Source organism: Eretmochelys imbricata, chromosome 17, assembly GCF_965152235.1.
Source record: "Eretmochelys imbricata isolate rEreImb1 chromosome 17, rEreImb1.hap1, whole genome shotgun sequence".
In the NCBI taxonomy this organism is placed as follows: domain Eukaryota; kingdom Metazoa; phylum Chordata; order Testudines; family Cheloniidae; genus Eretmochelys; species Eretmochelys imbricata.
Genome location: NC_135588.1, coordinates 17,113,704 through 17,134,587, shown reverse-complemented (window position 1 = coordinate 17,134,587; position 20,884 = coordinate 17,113,704). Strand labels below are relative to the sequence as shown.

The window sequence follows — 20,884 nt, the reverse complement described above, 5'->3', positions numbered from 1 at the left end:
GGACGGAGCACTGACAAAGACATTATAAACCAAACATATAAAAAAAACCAATGAGAAACAATCCATCCCATACTGACAGGGGAAGAGATTAGATGACCAAGGTCTTCTCTAATTATAGTTTAAGATGCTACAATAGCATTTCACTCAGACTAGTTTGCATGGACAAACATGCAGATATTGACACTTTCGTACAAATATTCTAAATAGCTTTTAACAAGCACCATGGCTTGAATGGTCCCCATGATCCTTGTCCTAAAGAGAACATTCCTTTTTAATGAACGAAAAGACAGGTGGGTTAATCATTAATATGCTTGTTAACGAACCTGGGACAACTTTAGGAAGTTTCCTTTGAACACACTAGTTCAGGGGTGGTCAACCTGAGGCTCCAGCACCACATGGAGCTCTTCAGAGGTTAATATGCGGCTCCTTGTACAAGCACCAACTCTGGGGCTGGAGTTACAGGCGCCAACTTTCTAGTGCGTCTGGGGGTGCTCACTGCTCAACCCCTGGCTCTGTCTCAGGCCCTGCCCGCACTCCACCCCTTCACCTGAGCCTGCCATGCCCTTGCTCCCCACATAGAACCTCCTGCACACCACAAAACAGCCGATGGGGAGGCACTGATCAGCAGGGCTGCCGGTGGGTGGGAGAGCTGATGGGCTGCTGATGTACTCCTGGGGCTTTTTCCAATGAACATTGGTAAATTCTGGCTCCTCCTCAGGCTCAGGTTAGCCACCCCGGGCTAAATGCTCTTATCTGTTCAACCTTACCTCTGTCTTATCAGCCACAGGCTCACATTACTTGCTCTCACTTGCCATGTAAAGTTTAGATAAAAGCAGAGCTGTTTGTTTTTTTTTAAAGTCTAAATAGCCTTACCGTGCGTTTAATATAGAGCCTTCCATGAGATAGTCTCACGTGACTTAAACCTAGAAGAGATGCAAGACTTAATGTTCTGTACAGTTGGGTAAATAGAGATAAGTGACTTGTCCAAAGTCACATAGCCAAGCACGAATTTGGGTTCTGTTTCCAGAGTTACCAGCTCCAATCACTAGACAAAACTTCTCCAAGAATACAGATAGAAAAAAATTTCCAAAAATGCCATTTTCTCCTCTAATATGTAGATATCTTACATGGAGAGCAAAAGTCGCTTAATAGAACGCATGGAAAGAACTCAAGAATAACGCCGACCCTTATACCACAGAGGATAATACAAGACTGTTTGCTCTACTTGGATTTGATTTTAACATGAGGAGGCGCGGATGTTTACTGTGACAGCTTTGTTCTAGAAAGCACATCATGAGATATTCCAAGAAAAGTCTTCAATTTCCATTGCCCTGTCGCTCTGTGGTAAGACAGTGCCTATCAGCAATGTCTGAGAGCTTTACAGCTCTTATATTTGTCTTAGCAAGGATGTATGCTTAGTTTTGAAAGTAGATTTTGTGCATTGGCATTGCACAATGCAGCCATCACCCACAGAGAAATGCATGCCTTTTTTTTTTAAAAGCATAAATACACAGAACCATTTATCTAGCAGACCAAAGATTCCTACCAAACATACATCTGTTACAGTAGTACCTAAAAAAGTAGTACTTGTGGCACCTTAGAGATGAATAAATTTGAGCTCACTTCATCTGATGCATGCAGTGGAAAATACAGTGGGGGATTTTATATCCACAGAGACCATGAAACAATGGGTGTTACCATACACTCTCAAATGACAGTGATCAGGTAAAGTGAGCTATTACCAGCAGGAGAGGGAAAAAAAGCCTTTTGTAGCAATAATCGAGGTGGGCCATTTCCAGAAGTTGACAAGAATGTGTGAGGAACAGTAAGGGGGAAAAATAAACATGGGGAAATAGTTTTACTTTGTGTAATGACATCCATCCCCAGTCTTCATTCAAGCCTAATGTAATGGTGTCCAGTTTGCAAATTAATTCCAATTCAGCTGTCTCTCATTGGAGTCTGTTTTTGAAGTTTTTTTGTTGTAATATTGCAACTTTTAGGTCTGTAATCAAGTGACCAGAGAGACTGAAGTCTTCTCCGACTGGTTTTTGAAAGTTACAATTCCTGATGTCAGATTTGTGTCTATTTATTCTTTTGCGTAGAGACTGTCCAGTTTGGCCAATGTACATGGCAGAAGGGCGTTGCTGGCACATGATGGCATATATTACATTGGTAGATGTGCAGGTGAACAAGCCTCTGATAGTGTGGCTGACGTGATTAGGCCCTATGATGGTGTCCCCTGAATAGATATGTGGGAACAGTTGACAACAGGCTTTGTTGCAAGGATAGGTTCCTGGGTTAGTGTTTTTGTTGTGTGGTGTGGCGTGGCGTTGCTGGTGAGTATTTGCTTCAGGTTGTCTGTAAGCAAAGACTGGCCTGTCTCCCAAGATCTGAGAGAGTGCTAGTTCCCCCCCCACATCCCTCCCCCCATGTTACTCACACCTTCTTGTCAACTGCTTGAAATGGGCCATCCCAATTATCACTACAAAAGTTATTTTCCCTCCTGCTGATAATAGCCCACCTTAATTGATTTGTCTTGTTAGAGTTGGTCTGGCAACCCACAACTTTTCATGTTCTCTATCTATATCTTCCTACTGTATTTTCCACTCCATGCATCTGATAAAATGGGTTTTAGCCCATGAAAGCTTATGCCCAAATAAATTTTAGTCTTTAAGGTGCCGCAAGTACTCCTCGTTCTTTTTGCTGATACAGACTAACACAGCTACCACTCTGAAACCCGTTTCTAAATAAGATACACGCATAACACTCCATCTTTTGAGGATATACAGTATATTTTCCATTGCATAAATGCCAAAGAAACTGTTAAATGGATTTTAGTACTTCTACAAGCTTTAACTTGTAGGACGAGTCACACTCAAAGATGCCAAATGTTTTCAGCCTAGAAGATAACAGGAATTCACTTTTACTCTATCCCTTACAACCACAGAGCCATCGATCAGTACAAAGGGACAATTAGCATCAAGAGGAAGTGTATTTTGGAAATACTGTTTCATCAATATCTAAGTTATCACTACAAGCAGGGATCAACAGAACTGAATTCTATTACGTAGTATTTAGACCTAGACAGATAGGAACTCAGCTGAGCTTTTGAGAATCCTGCAAGGCACGGCTCTTAGGGCAAATCATCCCCCTATCTAGGTTGACTGCAGATAGAATGCATCATTTAGAGATCATGTCAACATTCAGTCTTTGCCCAGGGACCGTTTGACTAATGCTGCTTTAAGAGTTCTTTAAATAGGACATAACCTTTCATCCAATAAGGCAATTGTTTACACCAATATTTTGCCATGAAGAGTAAAACGCAAACTACAGAGCAGGCTCACTGGGGGCACTGCCAAGTTTAGCTATGCCATTAGAACTAGGTAGAGTGAGATTTGTAGCTGTAACTAAAAACCTTAGCCTTTACGATCACTTGTTTTACAAAGTACAGTACAAGCTTAAGTGTCTGCTAGGTAACAAGCAGTATCTGGAGTGACCTTTCTTTAAAGAAGATCATAAATTGTTTTATTCTTTAACAAGGAAAGCTCATTTCACAACACAGGCAGCAGCTACCTATGTTGCTGTACTTCAATATGTTAGCTATTTTACTTCATTAGTTACTTTCAGTGGATCTTCCTTTGTTTTGTTGAAGTAGATTGAACTGGAATGTATTAAGGTCTTTCAGAAAGCTGCAACCTACACTTACATCCTTAAGGATGTATCATTAAGAACAAGCTTCCAGCCTTTTTTGGATCATCTTTGCATGTAATTCATAAGCAAGCAGTTTGTGTGTTGTCGGAAACATGACTGTATTGGTCTGTTACTAGATGGAAATGGCAGACTTAATAATGCACAAAAGGCAGAAGTGTTCAATAGTATTTCAGGGAAAAAAACATAACACTTTCATTTCCTCTAGTATCTCAGGAGGATGCTGAACAGCAGTTACTAAAGTCAGACACTTAAGTCAGCAGGCCCAGTTAACCTGTGTCCAACATTTTTAAAAGAGCTAGCTGAGGAGCTCATGGACAGTTAATGTTGATTTTCAGTAAGTTCCAGAAGACTGGAATAAAGCTGATGTGACAAAATTTAAAAAGGATTACTAACTTTTTTTTTGTATAAGAGGTTTGGCTGATAAAGATAATTGTATTACAGTAACACTTTCACAAGGCATTTGACTTGGTACTGCAGGACAGTGGTTAAAAACTAAAGATATAAAACTAACATGTAATGTGTGCCATAGATTAAAAGCTGGCTAATGGATAGGTCTCAAAATATAATTGTAAATGGGGAATCAAATGGGTGTTTCTAGTGGGTTCCTGCAATCGTCAGTTCTTGGCCCTACACTATTTAAAGATATTAATGACCTGGAGAAAAACAATTGCTGATAAAGTTTGCAGATGACAAAAATGGGCCGAGTAGTAAATAACAAAGACAACAGTTCTCTGATCCAGAGCAATCTGAATTGCTTGGTAATCTGGGGATAACCCAACAATATGCATTTTAAATATGGCTAAATGTAAAGTGTATACATCTAGGGACAAAGAATGTAGGCCATACTTATAGGATGAGGGACTTTAATCCTGGAAAGCAGTGACTGAAAAAGATCTCGGGGGGCATGGCAGATAGTTAGCTGAACATGAACTTCTTGTGTGAGAGACTGCAGCCAAAAGGGCTAATGGAATCCTTGGATGCATAAACAAGGGAATCTCAAGTAGGAATAGAGGTTATTTTCCCTCTGTATTTAGTACTGCTAACGTTGCTGGAATATGGTGTCCACACTCAAGAAGGATGTGGATAAGAGATAAGGACATTGGTTTCCAGGAGAGCCTCGAGAATGACCCAAGGATTAGAAAATATGCCCTATAGTGATAAGCTAAATGGATTAGGCTCCTGGAGCCTAATAAAGAGAAGGTTAAGGGGTGACTTTATTACAGTCTATAAATAGGTACATGGGATATAAATATTTAACATCTCTCTCTGCTAGACTGAAGAGAGCAACTGTCAAGCTTCAGCTTCCAGCCACTGAACTTATTTTCCAGTCTGAATTAAGGCATAATTTTTTTAACAGTGTAATTAGCCATTGCAACAACATACTAATGATCATGGTGGATTCTCCATCACTGACCATTTTAAAAATCAAGATTGAATGCTTTACTAAAAGATTCATGCTAGGAATTATCTTGGGTAATTTCTATGGCCTATGTTGTATAGATCAGATCACCACAGCAGTCCCTTCCGGCTTTGGAATCTATTGACACTGACACATCCACAGGCAACAAGAGACCTATTGATTACTTAAACCACAGAACAGCAGAATTAGGTAGGAAGCAATGTATGTCAGTCATTTTAGGTCAGTTAAAAATAAGACTAGACGTTACAATGTCTACAGTAGTCGTGTTAGGAGCAAGAAAAGACTGAACCGGAAGTATTAAAAGGCAAGAGTACAAACAAGAGTTCTTCAAATGTTTGACACCTCATAGCACATATTCTATTTATAACCCCTCTCACCATGAGGTAAGTTTCAAAAACAGCACACACATACTTTCATTTTTCAAGTATGGCCTAAACTTTTATGAAGGGCAGACAGACACAGAAGCCAGGAATCTCTTCACATCCTGTTTGACAGATTTCTCTGGCCTTGGAAAAGTCATTTACCCTATCTACCTCAAATTCATCACCTATAAATTGAAACACTTATTGACAAACACGTCTCAATAAACTGACTAATAGATGTTTGCAGAACCACTTAGAGGAGGAGGAGTGCTTAAGCATTAAGTTGCTACTATTACCTAAAAAAAGCCTCATGTCAAAAGCAAACCACCTCAAACTAGTATGGTATATTAACAGGTAAAGACTTCTATATACAATAATCAAAACTTGTCCTTCTCCTCTCCTACCTGAAGTCTCTTAAAATCAAACTCAAAGATAGATTGAACTTGGATAAGTATACAATACAAGGAGAGACTGCCATAACAGTTACTACTGGCAGCTTTTGAAAGTTTATCTGAGACTACTGGGCCAAGCTAGAGACCGAGGGATGGAGATTGCCCTTTTTTAGGTTCAAGGGCAACACATTTGTGAAAAACCCACCCCCTTGCCATGTCTGGCTGCCAAGAAAGATACTGTTTACTACAATGTTGTCCCTGAACTATACATGAGGGCCATCTTTCATATTGACTTCTGGCTGGTGGTCATAAGTGTCAATGCACTCCACCTCCTTCTAGCTGCTGATATTTTTTTGTATCTTCTATTCTCTCTTCCCCCCCGCCCCCACACACACACACACAAACCCTCTGCAATCAGGAGACTAGGAGGGATGGGGAAAGAGAAATCCCAGGATTTCCCTGACCATCACCAGGAGAAGGGAAACCCAACATTTGCTACTTCCTCTACCTCCCCCTTCCCAAACACACATGCCCAATTCTCCTCCCCTTTGAATAATTTAATTGGTACTTTCATGCAGCTCAGGGCATCCCCCCCTGCCCCAGCAGAAGCATGAAATTAGTAAGCTTGATACAGTCACCATTGTCCACAAGATTCTGAATAAAACCTGAAACTGACCAGAGTCTTTCTAGTCTCCCTCAGCTTGGGAGACCACTCTACCTGTGGCTTACAGTGGTTAGTTATTTTCACGCCCTAAAAAAGGGTTTGGTTTGTGTTTTTAAACTGAAACCTTAAATTCTTATAAATCAACAGTTTATATCTCCTCACTCACCAGGGACAAGAGAACTAGTCAAGCCTTGACAGGCCACTATTATTTCTCATTGTTTGCTACAAATTCACCAGAATATTTGCACAGCAAAAGCTAGGCATTCACTTATCTTGCATGCATGGATGTGTGCATCCTATATGTTTGTAAAAGTCAGCTACTGCACATTCACAGGCATACACAGTATTAATCTTGTGAGTTGTATGGAGTAGTACACAGCTGCTTTTAATATGAAAATGAAGCCCTGAATATCCAGCCACTAATGATAATGGCAATCTAGAAATATAAACTTCACAAAAGTTTGTCACAAAAATGCTACTTTGGTCCATGGTGAGACTGCCAATTTCCACCATATAGTTATTTCACTAGTAATTTTTCAGAAAGCACATAGTAGCATTCAAATGTTGACAGCATCAATTCTGTACATTAATCTCCTTACAGCTATACATTAGTATGAAGTTTCTCCTGCATCCAATTTCCAGGATAGTTGTGGAACACGCTTTCATACAATTTATGGTTAGTACCATTTTGCAGAAGTAGGACAGTCAAAGTCACAATAAGAAAGCAAGAAGAGTACTACTGAGTTTCACAGATACATTTAAGGACCTATAGAAAAACATTAACTAGAGTTACGTGAACATTTTAATACTAATGTTGATACTGTGCGCATTTCTGGCCCTTTTGTTGAGATGTAACAAAGGATACTATGATTCTTGGACTACTCGGAGTCTGGTGTTTGGTGCTTGGATAATGAAAATGTAAGCAAGCTTCACTTTCAGATTCTGAATGGTTCAATTGTTCAGGCTTTAAACATGACAGGGAAAACTTGTTTAGAAAGCTTTCACCTGGAATGTGTGAAGTCAGGAAAATTTCTATTACTCTTTGGTTTAAAAAACCAATTGTATAAAAAAACTTGATGTTTCAGCCAGCTCTGAGTTGACCATGTCCTTTTAAGTATGCCAAATACACAGCACACTGATATTTAAGCATGAAGCCAGAAATTAAAGGAAAATTTCCAGTAAGGGAGCTTCAAATTACACTGTCAAAACTGAAGTTTAAGGAATGATTAGCTGTTACTACCACAGTAAGCAATAAAGCTTAGCGCAATAGAGCTGAACTGCAATTCAGACAGTGAGGGGGAAGGACCTAGTTGGTATCAGCCATAGAAGTAACTCCTTGGGAGAAGCAAGTGGGACCAAGAAATTCACTCCTGAGCATGGCTGAGGTCAAGCCTCATTCCAAGTACGTTCTGTTCGGGGAGAGGAAAAGTTCGGGCTGGTCAGCTAGTCAACTATCTCAAAGGCAGTCATTTCTGATAGAAAAGCAAGCAGTTTAATTTTCCAGATAAGTCACAGTAGCCTTACAAAAGTAAGCTACAATTTGATTACTTCTTGTTTCAGAACAATTTGATTGCAGGAGGAAGATTGTATCTTGGTTGAATAAAAATATTTTGAAAGTGTATAGAACACAAGCCACCCTGTTTTTGTATCCCAATCCTTGAATCAGCAGAGGGCATTATTAAAGACCATGGGGACAAGCAAGCACAAAGCACGTGGTACCATTAAACACAAGAAATGCACTAATATATTTTCCAAGATTCATGGTAACCTAAATATCAATAGTTTTCATGACAGATGAAGCTGTTTAAGTCACAGGAAGTACAAGAAGCCTTGGATAAGGCCAGTTCTTTTGTGAGAACCAATTTTCACATAAGAGCAGAGCAATCACATACATGTAAAGAAGGACAGAAACCATGTGTCCCTTGCCCACAAGGGTGATATCACTAAATTGGATCTCCTTGTATTGTCTTATGGAGCAAAGTTTTACCAGTGCTCCCATCTGCTAAACTGGATTGCAGAGACATTGGTAACTCTACAGCTTGCAGGAGGAAAAAGTGGCTTTAATCATGGATCAATTTTATCACTCATGGAGTGGAAGACCTTCCCAAGGCAGGTTTCTTAGAGTAGCATCTCAAATGCTCACAGAAAGCTAGACTTATTACTATGCTCTCTGATGAAGGGACTGATAAATCTATAACCAAACAAGAATCTGTGTACATCTGAGTAGGATTGGCAAACTTGTACTATTTGCGGATAGACTTGAAACTGAACTGAGTATCAGTTACCTCTTCCCTCAAAACTCAGCTCTCTACACAAGGCTTGTTCTCATTTGCAATGTCATCTGGGTTCCCACTCCGCCATCCTTTGTCCAGTACTCCTTCCTCCTATTCCCATCTCCTCTTTATCCAGGATTTCTCCACCCTCATGTGCTAGTCCAACAGCAGCTGTAGTGTTGCACATCCTCATGTCTCATCTAGCTCCCCCTGGTGGTGCTGGGTTCTATCAAAGGGGACAACACATTTCTTTGACAGAGCAGCCACAGAACCAAGTGTAAGTCTTGTCTACATTAGAGACATGGATTGTAGCATCTCAATCAACTGGACTGCACCTTGAAATAATCTTTCATGTGGATGCAATCAACTGAAGTTACCAATAACCTGTAGGGAAAAGTGTTGATCAGCTTCTGCTCAGATGACTATGTGCTAGCTGATAGCCCCCTCAGTCAACAAGTCTCCTTAAATTGCCAGCTGAGTCTTGAAATGCTAGAAACCCACTGACAATCAAGTGGGAGGTGTTGCTCCAACAGAGCATCACCCTAATGAGGCAAAGTGAGTCTCTTAATCTGGCCTTGTAGAGGGCACACTTAGGATAATGGAGCCAGTCTGCCTCCTACCATCAGCCTGCACCATGGCCCTTGCTTTACCTTATTATAAACTGACTGCAATCCAATTGCAAATCACTGGCTTTGTGCTTTTGGGTCAAAGCTAAAGGGAATTCACTCATTCAGGGAGGTCCTTTGAGGAGCATGAATCTCTCCTTACTAGCAGAAACTAGTGAGTGCAGTCTCAGCCAACAATACACATCTGGCTCACTGGTCAAAAAACCTGAAGCACAGAAGAGGCATTTCAGAGCCTACTGGGGACATGGTATCATGGCAGCACTCGCTTGGACAACTAAGCAACTGTATCTTTGGCAACCACTTCACCTGACTCCACAAAAGGCAGCCCTACTGGGGACACACCTAACAAAGAACAAGGGTTGGTAGGCTGGACACACTCAAATCAATTACCTTCAGGTGGTGTAATAACAATTGCTTCAAAAAAATACACTTGCCTACCATTTAAGTCACAAACCAAATTGGAAGTCTTAGCTGCCCATAGATAAAAGATAGGAATTTGTTCCCCGGGACTATTTTAAAACACCCACATTTGTCTGAAAATAGTGCTTACTTAAAACAAACCTAAGTTTATCAAAACCGAAAAGTTAACCAAAAGAAACTTTATTCCGTTTACTTTGTGCACTTAACAGCTCTTTGTACTGAGTCAGTTTTCTGTATGTAGGAATACAGAAAGGTTCTCCCTTGCTGAAAACATCAGCAAAATCCCTAAACGCCAACATAAGATCAGTAGAACCCTTATAAATATTTTTAAATAAAAAGTTCCAGGATACACTATTTAAAGGTGCTCTCAAAGTGGATTTTATTAAAAGTTAAAGTTCTAAAAGTATCAGGTTGTGTCTTTAAAAAAGACGACTGAATTTTTAACTAGGCTCACAAAAAATTAACACTGTGTTTTTAGAAATTGCAAAGCCTAACAAGGGCTAAATTTGAGGCTACTCTACTGCCTCTTACAAGATTAGATTTTCTTCCAATAAAAATAAAATAATTGTGGATTGTTGTGGCTCTAAAAGATCATATCAAACTTCTCTTTCCACAGAAGGCCTGATAAATGAGAGCACCACTCCATTAAGTTTTACTGAATTTGTTATAACTACACACTTTTTGGTATAAATGATTCATCAGTGAGTTTGAAACTGGGTGCCTTTCACAGCAACATCTCACCTGTACCATGCCAGCAGCCACCACATTAAATTATCTGAATCTTACATCTGTGGAAAGCTTCCCAACCAGAATCAACTGTGTCGATATCACACACCCTGACTCAGGAAAAGAGAGATGCATGCGAACCCCAGTATCACCGCCACCTCCTCCAGAGAGGGAGGGAAAGAAAACCGGGAAACTGACACTATCCTGTATTCTCTCCTTCCTTGGAGAAGGGAAAGGAGCAAGGTAAGGCAATGCTAGTTACCATCCAAGTGTTGGAGGAAGGGACTAGGGAGAGGCACGCCACAGTTGCCTGACACACAGAGCAAATGGAAATAAGACAGAGAAGGCAACTGAACCCCTGTAACAGCTCAATGGAAGCAGTGTGAGACAGACACACAGCAGAGAGGTTTCTAATCCTAATCCCTTCCCACCCACCCCCCTCTCACTTTAGAAGTGACTTGACGGTCCCCAAGGCACGGGGGGGAGACGACAGTCTCTTCCTCACTACCAGGTGGAGGGAAAGAGCAGCTCAGCCCGAATGAGGAGCTGGGATGCAGAGCAGGGGCTGGCAAAGCACCAGCCAGACGTGTACACCGCCCCCCCCGCCCCATAGAGACAGGGGAAGGAGCCCCCCTCTTTCCCGGCTGGCGAGATGCTCCCTCCACCCAGAGAAACGGGAAGGGGTGGGGGGAACACCTGCTTGCTCCCCCCTCCCCGGACACGGCTGGGGAAAGCGGTCCCCCTCCAGGCTGAGGAGAGACTTCGCCCCTCTGGGCTGACAGGGGACAGGGACGCCCCCCAGGCTGGCGGGAGCCCACCGCAGAGGAGACGCCCCCTCCCCCTCGGGAGAAGCCGCGTCCTCTCCCCACGTAACGGCCGGGAGCTGGCAGGGCACAGGCCAGTCGCGGGGCAAGCGGCGGCAGCCCCAGCCCAGGGCTTCCGCCCCCCTCCCCCGCGCCTACCTTCCGCCATGTTGGGTCCGGCCGCCTGCGCTTCTCGCGAGAGCCGCCACGCAGGGCCCCTTGGCCAGGCACTCTCGCGAGACTGAAACCCGACCTCGCCCTCCCCGCGCGGGCCGGGAGCCTACGTCTGGCGTCTAGAGCCCGCTGGGGCTGGGCAGCTCCCGGCCTGCCCCTTTATGCAGCGGGCGCTGCAGCGTCGCCGGGGGACCGAAGGGAACCTCCAGGGACACTCCCCATCCCCCTCCCCACCCCCCCCTGCGGGGGGGCACTATCCCCATTCCCCCCCCGGGGGACACACTCCCCATCCCCCCCTGCTGGGGGGACTATCCCCATCCCCCCCTGCTGCCCCCACCTCGGGCACTATCCCCATCCCCCGACCTGGGGCACTATCCCCCTCCGGGGGGACACTCCACTCATCCCCCCTCCAGGGACACTCCCCATCCCGCTCCCCACCCCCCCTGCGGGGGGGCACTATCCTCATTCCCCCCCCGGGGGACACACTCCCCATCCCCCACCTCGGGCACTATCCCCCTCCGGGGGGACACTCCACTCATCCCCACTCCAGGGACACTCCCCATCCCCCACCTCGGGCACTATCCCCATCTCCCCCGGGGGACGACGACACTCCCCATCCCCCCCTGCGGGGGCTCACTATCCCCATCTCCCCCGGGGGGGGACGACACTCCCCATCCCCCCCTGCGGGGGCTCACTATCCCCATCCCTCTCCGGGGGGGACACTCCCCATCCCCCACCTCGGGCACTATCCCCATCCCCCCCTGGGGGACACTCCCCATTCCCCCCCCCCCACATGGCCACCTGGAAAGATGCACTGAGACCACTGCATGCATCACCAAGCAAACAGGAAGGGGACTTTCAAATTTGCAAAGGAATGTATGGGGTGAGGAAGACGGTTGGTCACCTGAGGGCAGGGCAGTAGAGTTCAAACCAATGACCAGAGAGGCAAGAACGGACATTGTAGGACACCTCCCGGAGTCCAATCGCAGTGCAGTAATTGCCACGGTGTCTACACTGGCACCACAGTACTGTAGCCCCAGCGCAGAAGGCTGTACTCCTCTCCTTGGGATGGTTTTTTTAGAGCACTACAACTGCGCAGTTTCTGCACACAGAGTGGCTTGGCCGTGTGTACACCTCAGGAGTTACAGCGCAGAAACTTGCCAGTGTAGACAAGGCCTTAGAAAATGCTTCTCGTGTTCTTGGTTCCTGCTGCATTTGGAGACACAAGACTTTGTACATTTCTTTTAAAAGACAGCGTCAAAGAAAATACCAGACTCCATCAGTTACTTCCTAGTGGAACGTGCCCCCAGGCCCTGAACTTTAACTAGCTGCCCTGATTGAAAAGGGGCAACAATATGTATTTGTATTCCAGCAGTGTCATTGTTTCAGATGCTGAACAAACTGAGTAAAAATGCAGCTCCTATCTCAGGGATCTTATAATCCTGGTAAATGACAAGACACAACAGATGGGTGAAATAAACAAATGTCTGAGAGTGGAAGACAGGGAGGATGAGGTAACAGTAATATGAACATGTTTTTGAGCAGACGAGCAATGCAACTCTAGCTCGCTACCTACCCTTTTTATTTCCAAAGGATCATTTGGAAATAAAATAACATTTCTACAGGTCTTTGCAGCCTCCAGAATGATAATATAATATGTTGTGCATGTATGGCACCTTCTATCCACTGATTTCAAAGCACTTTGCAAATAATTAATTAAGATTCACAACACCCTATTAGTATTGTCTTTGCTTTACAGATAGGGAAATGGAGGCACAGAAAGGGTAAGTGACCTGCCCAGGGTCATACAGGAAAATTGTGTGGTGAGGTTGGGCATACAAATCAAATCTCCAGACCCCCACACTCCCTATGCCTTTACTTCTTTACTATATGTACAGGTATCACTACAGATAACTACTGGGGTTGGGATATGACAACTCTGGCAATGCTACACAACATTCTATTGAGAGAATGAGCTAAACCCACCTGCACAAGAGAAGACTGTGTTTTTAATACTGATGGCTTCTGGTGATAATATGGAAGGAAGCTCACTGAGCCCAGGTCTACACTAAAAAGTTAGGTTGACCCAGCTATACCACGGGTGTGAAAAATCCATACCCTTTAGCAATGTAATTAAGCTGACCTAACCCCCAGTGTAGACAGTGCTAGGTTGACAGAAGAATTTTTCAGCAATGTGTCTAATGCAGACAGCCTGAGATTATACATGTCACCCAAAGACGCTGATAAAAATCCAGGCACATAATAACAGTTTACATCTATACAGAGAGCATTTCATCTGCAAAGATTTGAAAATCCTTTAGAAATCTGACAAACTGATACAATGGTTTTATAAAGTAATTTTTCCAGACATAATGAAATCCATCCACGTCTGGGATGTAACATGACAACAATTTAATAGTGCATAGGACCAGTAAACATCACAGTTTAGTTTAGGACACGATGTGTATACTTTCCAAATACTTCATATTTTCCACTGTTGTATATGCTGCCCTGGAGGTCAGCAGTCTCAGGCTATGTTAGGAGGCTAATTCTAGAAGTGAGGACTTAGGACATGGGCTTCAATCTTCAGATCCTAACTTCTAGAGACTGGTAGCAAGAGCACCTTTCCTGATCTCCACTGTCAGGGCAGTCCACCTGGAGAGAGCAGCCTGATCTAGTGGATAGGCCCCTGTACTGGATATTGGGTGTTATGGGTTTTCTTTGTGGCTCAGCGACTGATCTGCTGGCTGACCTTTGGTAAGTCACTTCACCTCTCTGCCTTTGTTTCCCCTCCCACTTTGTATTATCTATCTAAGGGAGGAGGTCTAGACTAGTAGAGAGGCATTGGAATTGGACTTGAGGACTGGATTCAATTCCCTGCTCAGCCACAGACTTCCTGTGTGTGATTTTGGGCATGTCACTTAAGCTACCCTGTACTTCAGTTTCCCATATGTAAAAATAGGAATACTGTAGTACTTCTCTACATCACATGAATGATGTGATAAAATCCATTCATAAGTGTGAGGTGCTTATGACAAGGGATATATAAGTATCCAGAGAATAACAGAGAAGGTCTGTCGTCTATATGGTGATATCCAAGTGACTTTCCTTGCTACATCTCCTTTGGTTCTCTGGGTGTAAGTTACACTTGTTTTACACCCCAATTGTATGCCAAAGGGGTGCAGGTTACACAGCTTTGCTATTTACATAATTTACAATGCACACAACATACATCACCCTGCTTTATGCATATCACTAACTGATTGGTTGATGTAGCTGTGAAAAATGGTCACTATGTGGCCACTTTTGGTCTCATTAGTTTATTAATAATCACTAAACAGGTCACTTTGGTTGTGCATGATTATATGTTATATATGTTATACATTAGGAAGGAGTGCGGTCAGCAATCCTGTCTCTTCGCTTTCACAGGGCACAATGCAGGGAGATAGGAGAAATATTTGTATTTTAGATTTCCTCATTCCTGAAATCCCAAGGTCCTTCCCTTTTTGGAGTGCACCACCAGTGCAACCCTCTATGGAGATACAATATCACACAACATGGGACGCTGCACTATTTGTATTCCAATCGCACCTATGTGCTTCAGCCCTATTATGCCAAGCACTTTACACATACAACGAAGACCAGTCCCTTTTCTAGGGAAACTTACATTCTAAGGTTTTAGAGTAGCAGCCGTGTTAGTCTGTATCCGCAAAAAGAAAAGGAGGACTTGTGGCACCTTAGAGACTAACAAATTTGTCAGTCTCTAAGATGCCACAAGTACTCCTTTTATTTTTTTTATATGCTAAGGGTACATCTACACTTAAACAAGTACAAAGGCACAGCTGCAGTGAAATAGCTGTGCCACTGTAGCACTTCAGTACAGATGCTCCTTATGCGACAGGAGGGGTTCTCCTGTCAGCATAGGTAATTCACCTCCCCCAGAGGTGATAGCTAGGTTAACAGAAGAATTCTTCTATCATCCTAGTGTTGTTTTATGCTGGAGGTAAAGTCAGCCTAACTATGTCTCTCAGGGCTGCAGATTCACCCTGAGACATAGCTATTCTCCTGTAAGTTCCCAGTGTAGACCAGAGGTGGATACAACACAGTATACTTATCCTAACTATCTCCCTGTTACTATTCTCCAGCCACTATTTACCAATTGCCTAGCCCTTGGTGAACATTTTCTAGGCATTGCAGCAAAGGACAGATTTATAGGAGAGCAGTGCAGTGGCCTCAGAGATTTTTACAGCAAGCTCCTCTGATGTCTAAGGGGCAGCCTGGTGGAAAGTGTAAAGTGTGGTTACCACATTTTGAGGAAATCGAAACAGTTAAAATACCTATTAAAATGTCCCCAATGCTCATGCTTTTTGTATTTTCCAGTCATGTCTCTACATCTCATTAGAAAGGAAACAGAAGCACTATAAATAACTAGGACTCTTTCCCACTCCAAAACCCAAAGAAAGGTGTAGTTAAATAACAAATGCCTAATTCAGTGGAGATCCATGTAAAATTTGTACTGGTTGCCAGATTTCACAAGTGGCAATAACTGTGAGCCACAGATTACTTTAGTAATTCACCTTGCGCTCACTGATAGCATGGCATTATTCTGTAAAGATGACAATGTCTGTAATTACTGTAGCTGTTTACAGTAGGGCATGGTGTCACAAGGTCACCCACTGGCATCTACATCAGTGATACTCACTAGATCTGGCAGCAGTGTCTACAGCCCCTATTACACTTCTCCCTGCGAGCGTAGGTGGAAGACAAAGCTGAGGGAGTAAGTTTTTACTGTTCTTGACCAGGCCAAACTGACCATTTCCATTCACCTATCAAGGCAGACTCAAGTACAAGCAAATATTGATTTTTATTCAAAATATACATAGTGACCCACCTTACTAATAACTTCTTAACTCGGATACATCATTGGGATGCACATCTGCTGTAGTGTCTCACATCTACACAGCAGCAGATGTCACAGTAGTAATAGTTCTGTTTCAGCATTTAGGGAATTTAAGAATAAAACCTATGGTGGATCACTAGTTTAAAAATTCTGGATGCCCCAGAACGTAACAAGAGCATTACCAGGATTCCCAACAAGCTCCTAGTACCAGTCTTGGTATTTGCTAGATTTAAGTAGCCCAAGGTAAGTGCTCAGATGCTACCTTGGAGAGAGCCATACAAGAAGCTGGATGAGCCAACTATTGGAAATTTCATATTTGAAATATTTATTGAGGTAAGGGCAGTGTTATCTCTAGTAATTAACTAACATCACCCCAGACAAGGCCAACCTCCCAGAAACTTAGCAGTTATCCAGATTTCTGTGCAACCTTGCTCTAGGCCAGTAAAACTGAGAACTATTGCCATATAGTGCAGCCTCTAAATTGCAAGGGACATTTAATTTCTCCTTTAATTGTGGTAGGATAGCTTACTTAAGCATTTAACTCATATTTTACCAAGTATGGATGACCTTCTTAGCTCCAATAGGGGTGAGGGCAGACTCTCTTTTTTTAAGTCATTTAAAGATAAAAGTTGTTTTTCTGGGCAGATAATAGATGTACACAAACATTCTACTTGGCCCCTGTTCATGTTTTTTGCACTTATGCACTATAATCCACAAAAGAACTCATTGTCTTGTTTCTCTTTCTGATGTTGCTGGATATTACAATGGTTCAACATGCCAGCTACCCAAGGCAAGGTTGTCCTAGCTCTCCCTCTTCAAAAAGCAAGCAGCTCTGGTATGTGGAGCATAGGTTCTAAAAGTTAGCTTGAGCTTAAACTGATTGACTCAGTTGTTTGTGAACGTAGTTATGATTATATGTACGCATTTGTTTTTAAATGGGCAACCGCCTTGTAGGAACATAGAGCTCAACCTGCTATAACAGCAGTTATTTGGCTAATTCTGGGTGCAGCTGGCTTTCTGGAGACACCTCTCTTTTAGGTCACAATAGTTGTCCTAGAAACAGTGGATTTTTCTTAATGCTTTAATTATGGAATAGATGGCACCATGCTGCTGGGATGCAGTACAATCCTGAGCCTTCTTACGTAAGTGAAAGGGAGCAAATGGTAGCCAGCTGGCTGGCATGAAGCCTCATCCCCCTCAGCAGGAGCCAAGCAATTTTGGTTCTCATTTGCTTATGTCTAAAAATCAGCTATTGTGTCTGGGCACTAACAGCTCTGAAGCACCAGATACATCTGTCTTCCTACCAGAAGAGGCCACTTAATTAAAAACAGTTGAATTCATGCTTTGCTAAAGTATTTTTAAAGACCCAATATAGAAATGTAGATAATATCGTAAGTACTTCTACATTTATCTAAAGCCATAGGAAGAACCTTCCATTTTACGTTTTAATTAGTGTTTGCTAATTGGCTTTTTACAGTGTGGTTGCTGTAGCACTACTAATTAGTGCAGTAACTACCCCCTGACCTCCATCTCCTCTCCAGAAGCTTGCCATATGCTTTTTTTGGTGCTTACTTTTGTGAAGCTACAATCTAGAATTAAGTCCAACCAACTGTTCAGTCCAATGATTATTCAAGGAGTTGTTGCAGGATGACTACTAGTCAAACTGAAAGTGTGGCTTATCAATTAACACATCACAGCTATTATACTAGAAAGACTTCTAGTGGAAAGAGTGTGCCAACACTTTTACTCAGCTGTCACGTCTTAAATACTAAAGGTTTATCTTGGTAGAGAGATATTTAAGTAACATTGTGTGGTAGTATGTATTACTGCTCATCGGAGGCCTACTGCTCATCGGAGGCCTACAATTGGCTGTATAAAAGGAGAGATTGCATTTTTTACTTCAGTTTATAAAGCATGCTTCGTTGCACCTTAGGTCACATGTGACAGAGCATGAAAAGACCTATTACCTCTGAAGAGGGTCACAGGGTTCCATAGTTTGACTTGGAAATTCTTCCCTTTCTGATCTAGTAAAGTCCAACTAAAAGGCTCTGAACTAACACCACTTTGGCACCAGACCTCAGCCAACTGTATCTAGGGAACATATTCTATGTCTCGCAGCGTATACCTCACAGTATAGAGCCTTCTGTGCACATCTCCCTCCACCCATCACACACCTTCTACTTACTGTCCTTCTGTAAGGGATTAGAGAGGAACTGGCTTTGATGTTCTAGTGCCTTGTTACATTTCCTCCTTTACTGAATCTCTAGTGTTAGTTTCCTCTCCGTGGTTTTAATAATTTGATAGTAACAAGTCTCTCCTTACTGGAGGATGTACTGAGTGCTCTGAACCTTGAAGCAGAACCTATTTTTTGCTTCTTTGAGATTGTCCATGCTAGTATTGAATCTTCAGAGCAGATGCCACGCCCACTGGGCTGTATGATGGCTTTTGGGTTCTACTACAAACATTTAGTAGAATATAGACAGCACCCAATATGGTCTTAAAAAAAAAAGAAAAGAAAAAACACTTGATCTCATTACAACGGAAGTAAAGAACCTACTCAGGCCATGACCTGTTTGAAGCTTCTCTAACTACACTTCTCAAATACTAAAAAAAGCCAGCTTGACACAGAATTATTGGAAAAAATTATATTTTGGAAGAACTCACTACAGAAGGTGACAGAATTCCAAAATCAAATTACATGAAAATATACATCGCAATTCTCTTTGTACATTAGGTGAGGAAAATCTGCAGTAGAAGAATAGAAGGCAAAAATATGAAGGACCACAGGAGAGAGAATAGGGATAAGAAGGGAAATGGTATTTCCAATACCAAACCCAGAATTTACTAATTTGAAAGCTTACAAGTGTGCATACCTTTTAAATCCAAAACTTAAAAACAAAGGCAAGAGGCAAAAAACCAGAGAAAGCAGCTTATCCTATCTTGAGCTTAGTCAACTGATCACTTTCAAACCAAAGCTCTCAGCCCTTTGAAAAAATAGCAGGCTCAAGGGTGCTCCATAGCCAGAAGTTTTATTGCTACACCCAATCCAGGAACTGTGTGCAACGGAGTCCAAAAAAAAAAGGTGGGGGGGGAGAAGAGAGCAGAAAAATGACTTTCGTTGTCAAAAGTCATTAGAGTCAGATACTTGCTTATAGATCCTTTCAGTGTTTGATTAGGAAAAATCTGAACCTTTGAAGAGATACAGGGTAAGGAAGGAGTGTTTTTTTCCAAATAGATACTAATCTTTAATAAGTGAAAATTTTTAATTAAGCCTCAATTGTTCAAAGAAAAATAAAATGGAAAAAGCTTTAATTCTAATTGGTTTTAGTTTGACATGCTTCAAGAGGTTTTGTTTTTAAAAAAACTGATAAGAAAAAACAATGAATAGGGAAAGAATTTGCTAAAATCTTTTAGAATGTACACGATTCTTATCCTAACTACAAGACAGCATTATTTGGTACAATGTGTATTTGTGGATGTACATGAACAGTATATATATTATCCGGATCATGTTGTGCTATGTACACATCTTTACAATTCTTCCTGAAGGTTAAAGCAGTTCATTAGATTTCAAAATGCGTAATCATCTTTTTATGTTGGCACTTGTTAGGCTCGTCAGCATTGATAACTGGCATGTTTTATTGCAGCCCAGTTCCAGCCAGTGTTTGCCAACATGTTACAACAGAAGTCCAGCAATAGGTGGGTAGAGTGCAGGAAAAAACAGTGCCATGTTTCTCAACTGGAGACCTACAATACAGAAGATAAAGCCATATTACCATATTGAGCAACTAAAGATCTTGCATTTCATCAAAGATGGGAAACAGTGTTTGTAGCCCAACAGAAAGTTATTTATGGCTGTCTGTGCTCAAAACCAGTTTACTTGAATGTATATGTCTTTTGCTTGGTGTTTAGCATTAACTATACAGTCATCTCAAGGAGAGGAGTCTAACCAGTGCAATGCTGTAACACTGGTGGTAAATTTGAGCCCAAAACCTCTGTCAGATTTTAATAAAAATGTCTTAAGCATTTGCATATATTATATATGTAGGTTTCTCATATGCATCCAGGACTAGGCTATAGTTGAGTATTTTGTATAGCAAACATTTTAGCTATTGAATGACTGAAGTCTAGTATAGTAGTATTTTACAGAACCGAGCATGAGCTGCAACATAAAGCATCACTCTTATAAAAGTGAGTGTGCTTATTTTAGGTCCATCATTGGAGCCAGGCTCTTAGTCATCACAGTGCTATAACTCAATGTTAAAGAACTTGCCTTCCATAAGCAAGATGGCCAGCTTACTATTTCCTTCTACTTTTGGACATCATTCATGCCAAGTTGCACTACTGCACTTGTTCAATATGGCAACATGCTTTTAAAGTGAATTGGGGCTACTATGGTACCTTGGAAGCAGC

The 20,884-nt window shown here is 42.3% G+C and overlaps 2 protein-coding genes across 5 annotated transcripts in view; both read right to left on the bottom strand.

Moving 5' to 3' along the window:
• The window catches only part of ANKFY1 (ankyrin repeat and FYVE domain containing 1), a 58,007-nt gene extending 46,409 nt beyond the window's left edge, over positions 1-11,598 (bottom strand). For 2 of the 3 annotated variants that reach the window (XR_013348306.1, XM_077836998.1), the window contains exon 1: positions 11,557-11,598. Coding sequence is in view for 1 of the 3 variants with exons in the window: in XM_077836998.1 (XP_077693124.1) it covers positions 11,557-11,566 (10 nt within the window). In the remaining 2 variants the exon portion in view is untranslated. Of the gene's footprint in view, positions 1-873; positions 892-11,556 lie in introns of those variants that run through there. The other variant, XM_077837000.1, reaches the window with a different exon arrangement.
• A 7,503-nt stretch (positions 11,599-19,101) lies between these two features.
• Positions 19,102-20,884, bottom strand: part of UBE2G1 (ubiquitin conjugating enzyme E2 G1) — a 40,603-nt gene continuing 38,820 nt past the window's right edge. For both annotated transcript variants that reach the window (XM_077836671.1, XM_077836672.1), the window contains exon 6: positions 19,102-20,218. The gene's annotated coding sequence lies outside the window, so the exon portion shown is untranslated. The remainder of the gene's footprint in view (positions 20,219-20,884) is intronic.